The sequence below is a fragment of the Oncorhynchus tshawytscha genome, linkage group LG09 (assembly GCF_018296145.1).
Source record: "Oncorhynchus tshawytscha isolate Ot180627B linkage group LG09, Otsh_v2.0, whole genome shotgun sequence".
In the NCBI taxonomy this organism is placed as follows: domain Eukaryota; kingdom Metazoa; phylum Chordata; class Actinopteri; order Salmoniformes; family Salmonidae; genus Oncorhynchus; species Oncorhynchus tshawytscha.
The window spans coordinates 18,833,132-18,848,547 of record NC_056437.1 but is presented as its reverse complement, the minus strand read 5'-3'; the positions used below and the strand labels follow the sequence as shown (position 1 = coordinate 18,848,547).

Here is a 15,416-nt window from a genome sequence, read left to right as displayed (position 1 = left end):
GAGAGAGACAGACAAACACAGACAGAGACAAGCAATAGAGACGTTTGATGTAAAATCCCTTGCGCGATACAATAGTTACCATGGCAGCAAATTAGGGTTGAATGACTATCCACCCTATTTTCATCACTTACACAGCCTCTTCCCTTACCTTGACCAGAACATCAGAGGCCAGAACATCTTTGACATCTTTGATGGTGGCTCCAGCCTGGATGTAGTGTTGATCATGGAACTTGGAGGGCTCTCCTGCCCCAGACTCCACCACCACGTTGAAGCCCTGTTTGATAAGGGCCTGCACTCCGGCCGGGGACAGAGCCACACGACGCTCATTCTGGAAGATCTCCTTCGGTACACCCACTGTCAGCTGCTTATAGGGAATACCTGGAAGAACAGTAACACAATTCTAAGGTAAGTTTTATCCATTCAGCAAAGAGTAATCTGCAAAGATATGTTGAAGAAAACTAGGTAAATCATAAACATCCGCATTCAGAAAACTAGAAATACCATATTAAGAAGCTGTGTTGCCATTTTCATATGTTGACATGTATTGTAATACATTTACCAATTTGCTGAAGATGATATCAAGTTGGAGCCTTGGGTTTCAAAACGTATTATGTACAGCATTCAACATTCATAAAACAGTTGACCAATTTAAAACTAAATATATACTACTAGTGATGGGGGGGATACATAGTTACATATTGGGATATTATTGAATGGCATATCAAATCGTATAGTTTTCACAAGGTCGCACCAAAACTCAGCTTGTTGTCCATTTTTCTTTTTAATTAGGGAGCCAATATGTTTTGAGCACTTTTATTTCCACGATTGATGAAAACACTTGTTCTCATGGCTCCATCTTGTCCCTCTGCAGCAGACATATGGTGAGAAATGTTTGGTATATCGAATAGCAATACATATAGAATCGTGATACATATCGTATCGGCACCTAAGCATTGAGATAATATTGCATAGTGAGGTCCCTGGCAATTCCCTGCCCTATCAGTTACTCTGCACTCATGAATGAGGTGGAATTGGGAGGGGTAGGATATATGATGCACAGTAGTTTACAACAATCGCTGCTAATCAGAGGGACATTTTACACTACTTTGGAGAACTTTGAGACTTCTGTGTACAATAAACCACTCAACTGTCTGTGACAAATCCTCCTTATAAGACATAAGCTTCCTCCTCTACCATCTGAACTGTGTGGCCATGTTTGGATACTGGTAGATGCATTCTGCTATCAGTGCAAAACATAAATAGATACCTCAAGAAGAAAGACCCATTGCTTACGACAAAAAAATAAATATAATACTCTTCATTGGGCATTGGTCAAAATCACATTTTCACCTTTTTATAGGCTACAATTTGTCAATTCTACCAAGAGTGAGTTTACTGTGACGGTGTCTACTGCCTTCATTGTAAGAAAGATCACATGCTCCCTTCGGAAATTTCCACTCTTGGTCTATAGATAAACAGCATTGGAATGTCTGGCTGTCACCACCCTATACTGACTCAGAGCAGAGTGAACCACAAGACTGACCCCAAGAACAGGAGTTTTGGCTCTAATTGTTCTTCTGAAAGCAAATGACGATTTGCTGGCAGTAATGTGCATTCCAGTATATATATCAATCAGACATTGAAGTATCAGATAAGCAGTGCTGCTACTGGTTAATGAGGCAGAGATATAAGGCTGATGTGGTTCACCAATAGGTGAAAGCGACAGTTATGGAGACAACAATGTAAAGATGTGTTTAGCAGACGTGTCTTCTCAGATAGCTGCTACGCCCTGGCCCCTTCAGTTGATACTCTGCCAGGAAAAGCATCTGCCAGCAGTCAGAGTGCCAAGAACGTCCATCATGACAGGCCTGTCTCAAAAAGACTTGCAGAGTCCAGCTACAACCACACCAAACGAGCACATCAGCGCATAATTACACATACAGGATCACTAAGGCATGCAATGGAGGCTCCTCCAAAGAGGAAGAGGACCATCCTAGGTGAATTTGATAAAAATTGAAACATTTTAAAAAGTTCTCATTTTTAGATAAAACTATATACATTCACGTCACCAAATAATTGATTAAAACACACCGTTTTGCAATGAAGGTCTACAGTAGCCTCAACAGCACTCTGTTGGGTAGCACCATGGTGTAACCGGAGGACAGCTAACGTCTGTCCTCCTCTGGGTACATTCCACAGACTTACACAGTAATTATGACAACTTCCGGAGGATGTCCTCCAACCTATCAGAGCTCTTGTAGCATGAATTTACATGTCAATCCAATCAAAGGATCAGAAAATTAATCTAGTACTGAAAGCGAGAGGGCAAGAGGTGGCTAGCTATATTTGGTTGTATTCACTCTGCTAGCTGAATGCAACTAGCTAGTTTAGCCTACTCAAACACCCGGCTCAAACAAAGAGGGATGCTATGTTAGCTAGGTGGCTATGGCTGTCCAACACTGGAACTATTTCAAGGCAAGGTAAGCTTTTGGTTTTATTAATTTAATGCCACCGGGGCCTGCCGGTATAACTGCTAAACTGCTTTCTGACTACACTGTACCATGCGATTGTAGCGAGTTACTAACATGTTAGTTCTAGTAGCTACAGTGCTTTCGTAAAGTATTCAGACCCCTTTACTTTTTCCACATTTTGTTACGTTACAACCTTATCCTAAAAATGGATTAAATTGTTCCCCCCCCTCATCAATACCCCATAATGACAAAGCAAAAACAGGATTTTAGAAATGTTAGCAAATGTATTTATTTTAAAATCAAAACTGAAATATCACATTTACATAAGTATTCAGACCCTTTACTCAGTACTTTGTTGAAGCGCCTTTGGCAGCGATTACAGCTTCAAGTCTTCTTGGGTATGATGCTACAATCTTGGCACACCTGTATTTGGGGAGTTTCTCCCATTCTTCTCTACAGATCGTTTCAAGCTCTGTTAGGTTGGATGGGGAGCGTCGCTGCACAGCTATTTTCAAGTCTCTCTAGAGATGTTCGATCGGGTTAAAGTCCGGGCTCTGGCTGGGAAACTCAAGAACATTGAGACTTGTCCCGAAGCCACTCCTGCGTTGTCTTGGCTAGGGGCTTAGGGTCGTTGTACTGTTGGGAGGTGAACCTTTGACCAAGTCTGACGTCCTGAGTGCTCTGAAGCAGGTTTTCATCAAGGACCTCTCCAATCATCTATCAGGATTAGCCTCCCAGTCCCTGACGCTGAAAAACATCCCCACAGCATGATGCTGCCACCACGCTTCATCGTAGGGATGGTGCCAGGTCTCCTCCAGACATGACGCTTGGCATTCAGGCCAAAGAGTTGAATTTTGATATCATCAGACCAGAGAATCTTGTATCTCATGGTCTGAGTCCTTTAGGTGCCTTTATGCAAACTCCAAGTGGGCTGTCATGTGCCTTTTACTGAGGAGTGGCTTCTGTCTGGCAACTCTACCATAAAGGCCTGATTGGTGGGGTGCTGCAGAGATAGTTGTCCTTCTGGTTCACCCATTTCAACAAAGTAACTATGGAGCTCTGTCAGAGTGAGGCCCTTCTCCCCTGATTGCTCAGTTTAGCAGAGCAGCCCGCTCTAGGAAGTCTTGGTGGTTCTTCTGTTTAAGAATGATGGAGGCCACTGTGTTCTTTGGGACCTTCAATGCTGCAGACATTTGTTGGTACCCTTCCCCAGATCTGTGCCGACACAATCCTGTCTCGTAGCTCTACGGACAATTCCTTCAACCTCATGGCTGGTTTATTGCTCTGACATGCACCGTAGACTGTGGGACCTTATTTCAACAGGTGTTTGCCCTTCCAAATCATTTCAATGTTAACAGGATGCACCTTAACTCAATATCAAATATCATAGAAAAGGGTCTGAATACTTAAGTAAATAAGGTAGATTAGCTAAGGCGAATCGCTAGTTAGCTAGCGAGCTAATAAATGTACTGAGTCAGGGCAAACGTAGCTAGCTAATACCAGTGTTGGTGTAGGCCTAAATCAGCATGTTGTTTGAGCAACAGTATCTTCTAAATCAAAGAGGAATAGGCTAAGCATGAATATGTTGGCTACATGAAGAAACATTTAATGTAGCCAAAGATTATATGGTCCTCTAGGAAACACTGACCATCACTTTGGTTCCAACCCTGTCACAATAACTCCTCCCTGGTATTTTCACTAGTTGTCGTGTCAAATAACACAGTATTCAAAGTGCCCACTATTATTTATAGTCTAACAATAGAATTAGAATAAACATATATTTCCATGATTCAGACAGTTCACCCAAGTAGCCCTACATGACATTTTCGAAATTATCTCAAATGAGTGCAGGAAATGCAGAAATTGATGAAATGCAGGAAATTATTTTAGGCTGAAGTTGAATTGAACAGTATAAAACAATCAGAATGGAGAAAGACCCATTGAACAGCTGAAGTCGGAAGTTTACATACACCTTAGCCAAATACATTTAAAACACAGTTTCACAATTCCTGACATTTAATCCTAGTAAAAATCTATTCTATTCTAAATCTAATTTATTTTAAGAATGTGAAATGTCAGAATAATAGTAGGGAATGATTTATTTCAGCTTTTGTTTCTTTCATCACATTCCCAGTGGGTCAGAAGTTTACATACACTCAATTAGTATTTGGTAGCATTGCCTTTAAATTGTTTAACTTGGGTCAAACGCTTCAAGTAGCCTTTGTTGTCCTTAAGCCATTTTTCCACAACTTTGGAAGTATGCTTGGGGTCATTGACCATTTGGAGGACCCATTTGCTACCAAGCTTTAACTTCCTGACTGATGTCTTGAGATGTTGCTTCAATATATGCAAGTAATTTTCTTCATGATGCCATCTATTTTGTGAAGTGCACCAGTCCCTCCTGCTGCAAAGCACCCCCACAACATGATGCTGCCACTAGAGGTTGACCGGTTAATTGGAATGGCCGATTAATTAGGGCCGATTTGAAGTTTTCATAACAATTGGAAATCGGTATTTTGGCCGATTTATTTTTTACACCTTTATTTAACTAGGAAAGTCAGTTAAGAAAACATTCTTATTTTCTATGACGGCCTAGGAACAGTGGTTTAACTGCCTGTTCAGTGGTAGAACGACAGATTTTTACCTTGTCAGCTCCGGGATTCAATCTTGCAACCTTATACAGTTAACTAGTCCAACGCTCTAATCACCTGCCTCTCATTGCACTCCACGAGGAGCCTGTTACGCGAATGCAGTAAGAAGCCACGGTAAGTTGCTAGCTAGCATTAAACTTATCTTATAAAAAACAAATCAATCATAATCACTAGTTAACTACATATGGTTGACGATGTTAATAGCTTATCTAGTGTGTCCTGCGTTGCATATAATCGATGCCGTGCGCATTCGCGAAAGAGGACTGTCGTTGCTCCAACGTGTACCCAACCATTAACATCAATGCCTTTCTTAAAATCAATACACAGAAGTCCATATTTTTAAACCTGCATATTTAGCTAAAAGAAATCCAGGTTAGCAGGCCAGGTGAAATTGTGTCACTTCTCTTGCGTTCAGTGCACGCAGAGCCAGGGTATATGCAACAGTTTGGGCAGCCTGGCTCGTTGCGAACTAATTAGCCAGGATTTTATGTAATTATGACATAACATTGAAGGTTGTACAATGTAACAGGAATATTTAGACTAAGATAAAATACTGAACAGTTCTGTATTTCGTTGAAATAATAAACGTTTTGTTTTCGAAATGATAGTTTCCGGATTCGACCATATTAATGACCCAAGGCTCGTATTTTTGTGTGTTATTATGTTATAATTAAGTCTATGATTTGATACAGTCTGACTGAGCAATGGTAGGCACCAGCTCGTACGCATTCATTCAAACAGCACTTTCGTGTGTTTTGCCAACAGCTCGTCGCTGTGCTTCAAGCATTGCGCTGTTTATGACTTCAAGCCTATCAACTCCCGAGATGAGGCTGGTGTAACCGATGTGAAATGGCTAGCTAGTTAGCGGGGTGCGCGCTAATAGCGTTTCAAACGTCACTCGCTCTGATACTTGGAGTAGTTGTTCCCCTTGCTCTGCATGGGTAACGCTGCTTCGAGGGTGGCTGTTGTCGATGTGTTCCTGGTTCGAGCCCAGGTAGGAGCGAGGAGAGGAACGGAAGCTATGCTGTTACACTGGCAATACTAAAGTGCCAATAAGAACATCCAATAGTCAAAAGGTATATGAAATACAAATCGTATAGAGAGAAATAGTCCTATAATTCCTATAATAACTACAACCTCTTCCCTGGGAATATTGAAGATGTTAAAAGGAACCACCAGATTTCATATGTTCTCATGTTCTGAGCAAGGAACTGAAACGTTAGCTTTCTTACATGGCACATATTGCACTTTTACTTTCTTCTCCAACACTTTTTTTTTCACAGTTTTTGCATTATTTAAACCAAATTGAACATGTTTCATTATTTATTTGAGGCTAAATTGATTTTATTGATGTATTATATTAAGTTAAAATAAGTGTTCATTCAGTATTGTTGTAACTGTCATTATTACAAATACATTTAAAAAAACATTTTATTTTTTTTATCTGCTGATTAATCGGAAATGGGCTTTTTCTGGTCCTCCAATAAATCGGTATCGGCGTTGAAAAATCATAAAATCGGTCAACCTTTAGCTGCCACCCCCATGCTTCACGGTTGGGATGTGGTTCTTCAGCTTGCAAACATCCCCCTTTTTCCTTCAAACATAACGATGGTCATTATGGCCAAACAGTTATATTTTTGTTTCATCAGACCAGAGGACATTTCTCCAAAAAGTATGATCTTTGTCTCCATGTGCAGTCTGGCTTTTTAATGGCAGTTTTGGAGCAGTGGCTTCTTCCTTGCTGAGCGGCCTTTCAGGTTATATCTGTATAGGACTCATTTTACTGTGGATATAGATACTTTTGTACCGATTTCCTCCAGCATCTTCACAAGGTCATTTGCTGTTGTTCTGGGATTGATTTTCACTTTTCCCACCAATGTACGTTCATCTCTAGGAGACAGAACGCGTCTCCTTCCTGAGAGATATGACGGCTGCATGGTCCCATGGTGTATATACTTGCATACTATTGTTTGTACAGATGAACGTGGTACCTTCAGGCATTTGGAAATTACTTCCAAAGATGAATCAGACTTGGAGGTCCACCATTTTTTTTCTGACGTTTTGGCTGATTTCTTTTGATTTTCACATGATGTCTAGCAAAGAGGCACAGAGTTTGAAGGTATGCCTTGCAATACATCCACAGGTACACCTCCAATTGACTCAAATGATGTCAATTAGCCTATCAGAAGCTTCTAAAGCCATGACATAATTTTCTGGAATTTTCCAAGCCGTCTAAAGGCACAGTCAACTTAGTGTATGGAAACTTCTGACCCACTGGAATTGTGAGTGAATTTTTAGTGAAATAATATGTCTATAAAAAATTGTTGGAAAAGTTACTTGTGTCATGCACAAAGTAGATGTCCTAACCGACTTGCCAAAACTAGTTCAGACGTTTCTTGTAGTTGGCCACCAGGTTCGCACACATCTCAGGAGGGATTTTGTCCCACTCCACTTTGCAGATCTTCTCCAAGTCATTAAGGTTTCGAGGCTGACCTTCAGCTCCCTCCACAGATTTTCTATGGGATTAAGGTCTGGAGACTGGCTAGGCCACTCCAGGACCTTAATGTGCTTCTTCTTGAGCCACTCCTTTGTTGCCTTGGCCGTGTGTTTTGGATCATTGTCATGCTGGAATACCCATCCACGACCCATTTTCAATGCCCTGGCTGAGGGAAGGAGGTTCTCACCCAAGATTTGACAGTACATGGCCCCGTCCATCGTCCCTTTGATGCAGTGAAGTTGTCCTGTCCCCTTAGCAGAAAAACACCCCAAAGCATAATGTTTCCACCTCCATGTTTGACGGTGAGGATGGTGTTCTTGGAGTCATTGGCAACATTCCTCCTCCTCCAAACACGGCGAGTTGAGGCCAAAGAGCTCCATTTTGGTCTCATCTGACCACAACACTTTCACCCAGTTTGCCAATGAACATCTGAATGATTCAGAGGACAACTTCAGACGGGCATGTATATGTGCTTTCTTGAGCAGGGGGACCTTGCAGGCGCTGCAGGATTTCAGTCCTTCACAGCATAGTGTGTTACCAATTGTTTTCTTGGTGACTATGGTCCCAGCTGCCTTGAGATCATTGACAAGATCCTCCCGTGTAGTTCTGGGCTGATTCCTCACCGTTCTCATGATCATTGCAACTTCACAAGGTGAGATCTTGCATGGAGCCCCAGGCAGAGGGAAATGACAGTTATTTTGTGTTTCTTCCATTTGCGAATAATCGCATCAACTGTTGTCACCTTCTCACCAAGCTGCTTGGCGATGGTCTTGTAGCCCATTCCAGCCTTGTGTAGGTCTACAATCTTGCAGGACTACAACCCTGACATCCTTGGAGAGCTCTTCGGTCTTGGCCATGGTGGAGAGTTTGTAATTTGGATTGATTGCTTCTGTGGACAGGTAACTTTTATGCAGGTAACAAACTGAGATTAGGAGCACTCCCTTTAAGAGTGTGCTCCTAATCTCAGCTCGTTACCTGTATAAAAACACCTGGGAGCCAGAAATCTTTCTGATTGAGAGGGGGTCAAATACTTATTTCCCTCATTAAAATGCTAATCAATTTGTAACATTTTTGACATGTGTTTTTCTGGATATCTTTGTTGTTATTCTGTCTCTCACTGTTCAAATAAACCTACCATTAAAATTATAGACGGATCATTTCTTTGTCAGTGGGCAAACGTACAAAATCAGCAGGGGATTAAATACTTTTTTGTCACTCTGTGCGTGTGTGTGTATATATATATATATGGAACATTCAAACAGCCAGCAAATTCTGACTATACAGACACACACCCCATCACATTTCTGACTCGAATTGCAGGTTTTGCTGGCCGCACAGTCAAGAGAGAAGGGGGTGGGAAGAGGAAGACCTGTGAGTGTACGCTGTAGTATCTATAATATGACCTTGGTTGGTTGCAACAAAAGCAAAAAAAGAGGTGGCAAAAGAAATGGCCCCTGCCATGCTTCCTCTCCAGACAACTACCAAGACAGCCATTGTCTGAGTAAGCAGGCGACTGTGGATGATAGGCTACATGTTTGTCCAAAATCTATGGATAACATTTTGATCAACGATCAACTAAGCATAAGAGAAGGCAATCCTGTGTTTTACATTGGTGTGTATGTGCATTGCAATTGCTATTGTGCTCAAGCTGTTACCTGGGTTACAGTAGCATAGTGCTGGGTGCTGTCGGAGGGAGAGTAGTTATGCTAGTTACCTGGACTGGCGCAGCGGGTGAGAGCTTGCTGAGTCCTGAAGAAGCGCAGGCATGGCGCCTTCACTGACCGGGCACTAGCCTGCAGCGGAACACAGGCCACCCCACTGAACAGTGGAGCAGAGCAGCTGGTAGCCACCACACGCAGAAGGCTCGACGCCATCGCAGACACACAAGGAGGAGCAGTGCAGCCGGATCGACCTCCTCCTATAAACACACACACACCACAACAAGGGAAAGAGAAGAGGGGGGCAAGACGGTGAGAGAGTGAACTGTGAACAGTAGAGAAACAGACTGACCTATCGTGGCATGCCCAACTCTGTTCCTAAACAAAAGCCCCTATACCACTGCCTCAGCTGGTCTATCTTTACACACAACTCTGTAGTTAATACAATAAGAATGTGCCCCAGTGTGCTATACACAGACATGCCCATTTAACCTAAAATCATGCAGCAACAGGAAAATATTTGTCCTTATACTGCAAGTAAATCATTGCTAGCGTCACAAATATACCCGTTTAACTGTTTTCGGCATATCAGTTCAACTAGTAATAGGCTTTCATATTGACAGGGATCCAGCTGTAAAGTAAGGGTGGGGGGGGGCAGTCAAGGACACTCCAAATATAATGTCCACAAACCTCCGGTGACCCTGTGTAGCTGTGTGTAATATGTTTGGCTTAGTCACTTCAGAGGCCTGATGTGTCGAGATAAGAGCTGTTACCAGAGTGAACCTCTTGACTGGAAGACTCTGGTGTGGTTCAGGCCCTAGGGGGTTCCAGGCAGTATCGATTAGATAGTACACCATTACAGAAAACAGGGTCAGTTCAGCAGAGTTGTATGAGCATTCAAAATAATGATCCCAGATATTTAGTGCCTTTCTATCCTATATAATATACAGTGCTTTCAGAAAGTATTCAGTCCCCTTGACTTTTTCCACATTGTTACATTACAGCCTTATTCTAAAATTAAAACGTTATTTTTTCCTCAATCTATACACAATGCACCATAATGACAAAGCAAAAACAGGTTTAGAATGTGTTATTTTTTACATTTATTTTTAATAAATTATAGAGTAATCAGACACTTTACTCTGTACTTTGTTAAAGCACCCGTGGCAGCATCAAGTCTTCTTGGGTATGACGCTACAAGCTTGGCACACCTGTATTTGGAAAGTTTCTCTTTCTCTGTTCATCTTTAACTCGATCCTGACTAGTCTCCCAGTCCCTGCTGCTGAAAAACATCCCCACAGCAGGATGCTGCCACTACCATGCTTCACCGTAGGGATGGCGCCAGGTTTCCACCAGACTTGACGCTTGGCATTCAGGCCAGAGTTTTCAATCTTGGTTACATCAGACCAGAGAATTTTGTTTCTCATGGTCTGAGAGTCTTTAGGTGCATTTTGGCAAACTGCAAGCGGACGGTCATGTGCCTTTTACTGAGGAGTGGCTTCCATCAGGCCACGACCATAAAGGCCTGATAGGTGGAGTGCTGCAGAGACGGGAGAACCTTCCAGAAGGACAACCATCTCCACAAAGGAACTCTAGAGCTCTGTCAGAGTGACCATCGGGTTCTTGATAACCTTTTGACCAAGGCCCTTCTCCCCGACTGCTCAGTTTGGCCGGGCGGCCAGCTGTAGGAAGTCTTGGTGGTTCAAAACTTCTTCCATTGAAGAATGATTGAGGCCACTGTGTTCTTAGAGACCTTCAATGCTGCAGAACTGTTTGGGTACCCTACCCCAGATCTGTGCCTCGACATAACCCTGTCTCGGAGGTCTACAGACAATTCCTTCAACTTCATGGCTTGGTTTTTGCTCTGACATGCACTGTCAACTGTGGGACCTTATATAGACAGGTGTGTGCCTTTCCAAATTATGTCCAATAAATTTAATTTACAACAGGTGGACTAATCAAGTTGTAGAAACATCTCAAGGATGATCAATGGAAACAGGATGCAGTTGAGCTCAATTTCAAGTCCCATAGCAAAGGGTCTGAATACCTTAAGGTAGATAGATACACACTTTTTTAAATTTGAAAAAAAAAACATTTTGCTTTGTCGTTATGGGGTATTGTGTGCAGATTGAGGAAAATGTTTTACTTAATCAATTTTAGAATAAGGCTGTAACAATGTCACAAAATTGAAGGGGTCTGAATACTTTCCGAATGCACTGTAAATGTCAGATATTGTGAACCATGAACTTGAGAGATGGTGCGTTTACTGTATAGGCTTACAATTCATTAGGCCTAGTTTCCCAACCAGTTTCAGTGCTAGAAGGAGGAATGCATTTGCTAATGCTACAAATTCTGTCCTGACATAGCTAGTTAGCTACTGAATGAAGGCAGACATGCTACCTGCAGATTTAACTATAATTTATTGCACTATATGCTGATCAAGCAGATTTCATAGAAACAGTGGGTTTCCTTTCCACACTGTAAACTTCAACTTGTGTGTGACCTCATTTCTTCAGAATACCAAAATTACCGGGCTTAATTTAAAAACTCTAACGTTAGCTAGCTACTGAAATACATACCACGTCAGCAATATGATTCGCCTGGCAGGCTTAATAAACCAAAACCGTCTACTGACCATTGTTGTTCAGCTATCTAGCTAGCTGGTCTAGCCAGATATCTTTGGTCTAAAGTTAACTACCTATGTCGCTTTTGATGTGAATTTAAGTTTTATGACATATACGTTAAATCGGCATTTATTTGTTTATATTGCCAATATAATTATGCAAACATACGTGCATAGCCATCTCACGAGCCAACAAAAGCGAATGACAAAGAATCAAATTCCTTCGTTCATTCATTGCAACAGCACCAATTTGCCATTTGGGTTATGATAGTTATCATATACTGATTATTTGCTGTGTAAAAATGCATGACATTATGTAGTTTTCGCCTCAAAATACTGTGCATTAGCTGGACAGATAGCGAGCCATCTGTTCAGAACGGATTTAGAGCAGTTGCCGACCATCACTTCCCTTTTTTTATTGAATGAAAGGACTCGGCAGCAAAACTAGCTAACGCGAATGCTAACAAACAAAAACGAAGCTTTTTTTTGCATCAAACTGGAGGCCATCGAGGCTTTCACTTTCCACAACACAGCTGTTTGTGTGTAAAAAATAAAACAGGTCTAAAAAATAAATACGCTTTCTTTAAATAACACAACTGACCTTTGCAGACTGTCTTGATTTTGTGAACCACAGCACAGCCGAAAATTCTTTCCAACCGGAAGAAATTACATGAATTGGACAGAACCGCCCACTTCATACAGTCAACAACAGTACAGCATATTACCTACCAGGGTATTGAAATAGATCATTTTGAATTTAATCGTTTTTGAGGTGGTCACCATAATGATCAATAGAAGGATTTACTCCATACTTATTTGTCAAAGTGATGCTCAAGAATAAAACGTTGAATTGTGGGTTTATCTTTTTTGATCATATTGGGAACACAATGTAGCAATTAAATCATGGTTGCATAAACATATAACATGAAATAAGATGTGGCTTTTCTTATCTTGAGAGTGAGTAATTAAAAAATAATACAAAATATTGACGTTGGTATTTCTGACGTCTGGATGTTTGGCGTAAGATGTCTACAGCAGATGGTACTGTTGGACACTTTTAAGTAGGCCAAGCCCTCCAAACTGGGCCAGTCATTTGCACAGATTGTACAGTCAATCAGTCACTCACATAAACTTAACAGAGTTGGTTATTTAAAAAACAGCATTGATCTGATACACACGAACAGAAAATGTCAGTATAACAGCTGAAACAGTGTATTTTGTTACCTTCGCCTGCAAGTGTGTCCAGTGCTGCAAACCTGTGTTAGTCAGTCTCACTGTTGTTCATAGGCTCGGTCATAACTGGGGAGGAGAGGAGAGAGATGAGGGTCATAGGAGTTCATAGGATATAACAGAAGAAATGCTGTGTGTGTGTGTGTGTGTGTGTGTGTGTGTGTGTGTGTGTGTGTGTGTGTGTGTGTCATAAGGGATAGTGACAAAGGAAATAACAAGTAACAGTTAGGTCATACTTACCAGAAAAGTACTTACTGTAATAAATCTACATCAATGAAAGGGGTCATCTTGGAACAGCAACAAACTTGATTGTTGTTAAACATCGTCATCAATCAATCAATCAATCAATCAATCAAAACCATTTATAAAGGCTGTCTTACATCACCTGATGTCACAAAGTGCTGTACAGAAACCCAGCCTAAAACCCCAAACAGCAAGCAATGCAGGTGTAGAAGCACGGTGGCTAGGAATTAAGGCCATTAAGTTGTATTACCAATAGGCTGTCAACTCAGTCACATGGGTAATGATTGACCTATGTAATTATATGCAATTAAACATGATACAAAAGAACACCGAAGACAACTTATTTTTTACTTTTATTAAATATTGATATTATCTTTCTCTCTATGCTGAAATTGAAAAAAAGCACAACACAATGGTCCAAACCATGCAAATAGCCTCATTGTGACAGCAATACAAAGCTCAGGTGTTGTGGCATGCCCGATCACTGCACATAATGTGGTTGACTCCCTGGGGATATGCCATCTCTTGTGAAGAGTGGATCAGTTTTCATGAACTTGTCAGTCAAAAATCAACTAGAGGAAAAGTTATCAGAGCCCAAATTCTGTAAAGCATTAGAATATAATAGAATATTCTTATACAAAGTAAGCCTTTGTAGATGAGATTTTCAGGGACCTGCACGGGCAGAGTGTAGTGGTGTATATTGATGACATTCTGATATACTCCGCTACACGCACCGATCATGTGTCCCTGGTGCGCAAGGTGCTTGGTCGACTGTTGGAGCATGACCTGTATCCGTCTCCTTCCTATGGTACCGCATTTCCACCTCAGGGAGATGTGGAGATGGAGAGTGACCGCATCTCAGCCGTGCGTAATTGGCCGACTCCCACCACGGTAAAGGAGGTGCCGTGGTTTGTTTGCTGTGGTTGGCTGAGGCGGACAGGGCTTTTGGTCACCTGAGGGCTCTGTTTACCTCGGCTCCTGTGCTGGCCCATCCGGATCCCTCTTTTGCAGTCATAGTGGAGGTGGGCGAGTCCGAGGCTGGGATAGGAGCCGTACACCGAAGCTCCGCCCCTGGGCCTTCTTCTGAGGAAGCTCAGCCCGGCGGAGCGAAACTACAGGAGCTGTTGGCTGTTGTCAAGGCTTTGAAGGCGTGGAGACATTGGTTTGAGTGGGCTAAACACCCTTTTCTCATCTGGACTGACCACCGCAATCTGGAGTACATCCAGGAGACTGAACCCTCGCCAGGCAAGGTGGACCATGTTTTTCACCCATTTTGTTTTCACCCTTTCTTACAGACCAGGTTCCCAGAATGTGAAGGCAGACGCACTGTCCCGGCTGTATGACACAGAGGAACGGCCCATGGATCCCACTCTCATACTCCCGGCCTCATGCCTGGTGGCGCCGGTAGTGTTGGAGCTGGACGTGGACATTGAGCAGGTGTTGCGTGCAGATCCTGCTCCCCTCCAGTGTCCTGCTGGGCGTCTGTACGTTCCGCCTGCTGTCCGTGACTGGCTGATCTATTGGGCCCACACGTCACCCTCCTCTGGTCATCCAGGCATCAGTCAGAGGGTGCGCTGTCTGAGTGGGAAGTACTGGTGGCCCACTTTGGCTAAGGGCGTGAGGGTTTATGTTTTCTCCTGCTCGGTGTGCGCCCATTGTAAGGCTCCTAGGCACCTGCCCAGAGGTAAGCTACACCCCTTACCCGTTCCACAGCGGCCATGATCACACCTGTCGATCGATTTCCCTGCCGATCTTCCCCCATCACAGGGAAACACCACGATCCAGGTCGTTGTGGATCGTTTCTCTAAGTCCTGCCGTCTCCTCCCGCTGCCCAGTCTCCCTACAGACTGCGGAGGCCTTGTTGACACATGTCTTCCGGCACTACGGGGTGCCTGAGGACATAGTGTCTGATCGGGGTCCCCAGTTCACTTTGAGGGTCTGGAGGGCGTCCATGGAACGTCTGGGGTTCTCGATCAGCCTTACCTCGGGTTTTCACCCCGAGAGTAACGGGCAGGTGGAGAGAGTAAACCAGGATGTGGGTAG

At 42.8% G+C, this 15,416-nt stretch overlaps 1 protein-coding gene across 4 annotated transcripts in view; it reads right to left on the bottom strand.

Moving 5' to 3' along the window:
* nnt (nicotinamide nucleotide transhydrogenase) overlaps window positions 1-13,191 on the bottom strand; it is a 70,107-nt gene extending 56,916 nt beyond the window's left edge. The window contains exons 1-4 of one of the 4 annotated variants that reach the window (XM_024431130.2): window positions 12,502-12,590; window positions 9,968-10,094; window positions 9,334-9,537; window positions 149-378 (exon numbers count right to left, since the gene is read on the bottom strand). In XM_024431130.2, coding sequence (XP_024286898.1) covers window positions 149-378; window positions 9,334-9,493 — 390 coding nt within the window. In that variant the 5' untranslated portion in view covers window positions 9,494-9,537; window positions 9,968-10,094; window positions 12,502-12,590. Of the gene's footprint in view, window positions 1-148; window positions 379-9,333; window positions 9,538-9,967; window positions 10,095-12,501; window positions 12,614-13,124 lie in introns of those variants that run through there. The other 3 variants (XM_024431131.2, XM_024431132.2, XM_024431129.2) reach the window with 3 other exon arrangements.
* Between the last annotated feature and the right edge of the window lie 2,225 nt (window positions 13,192-15,416).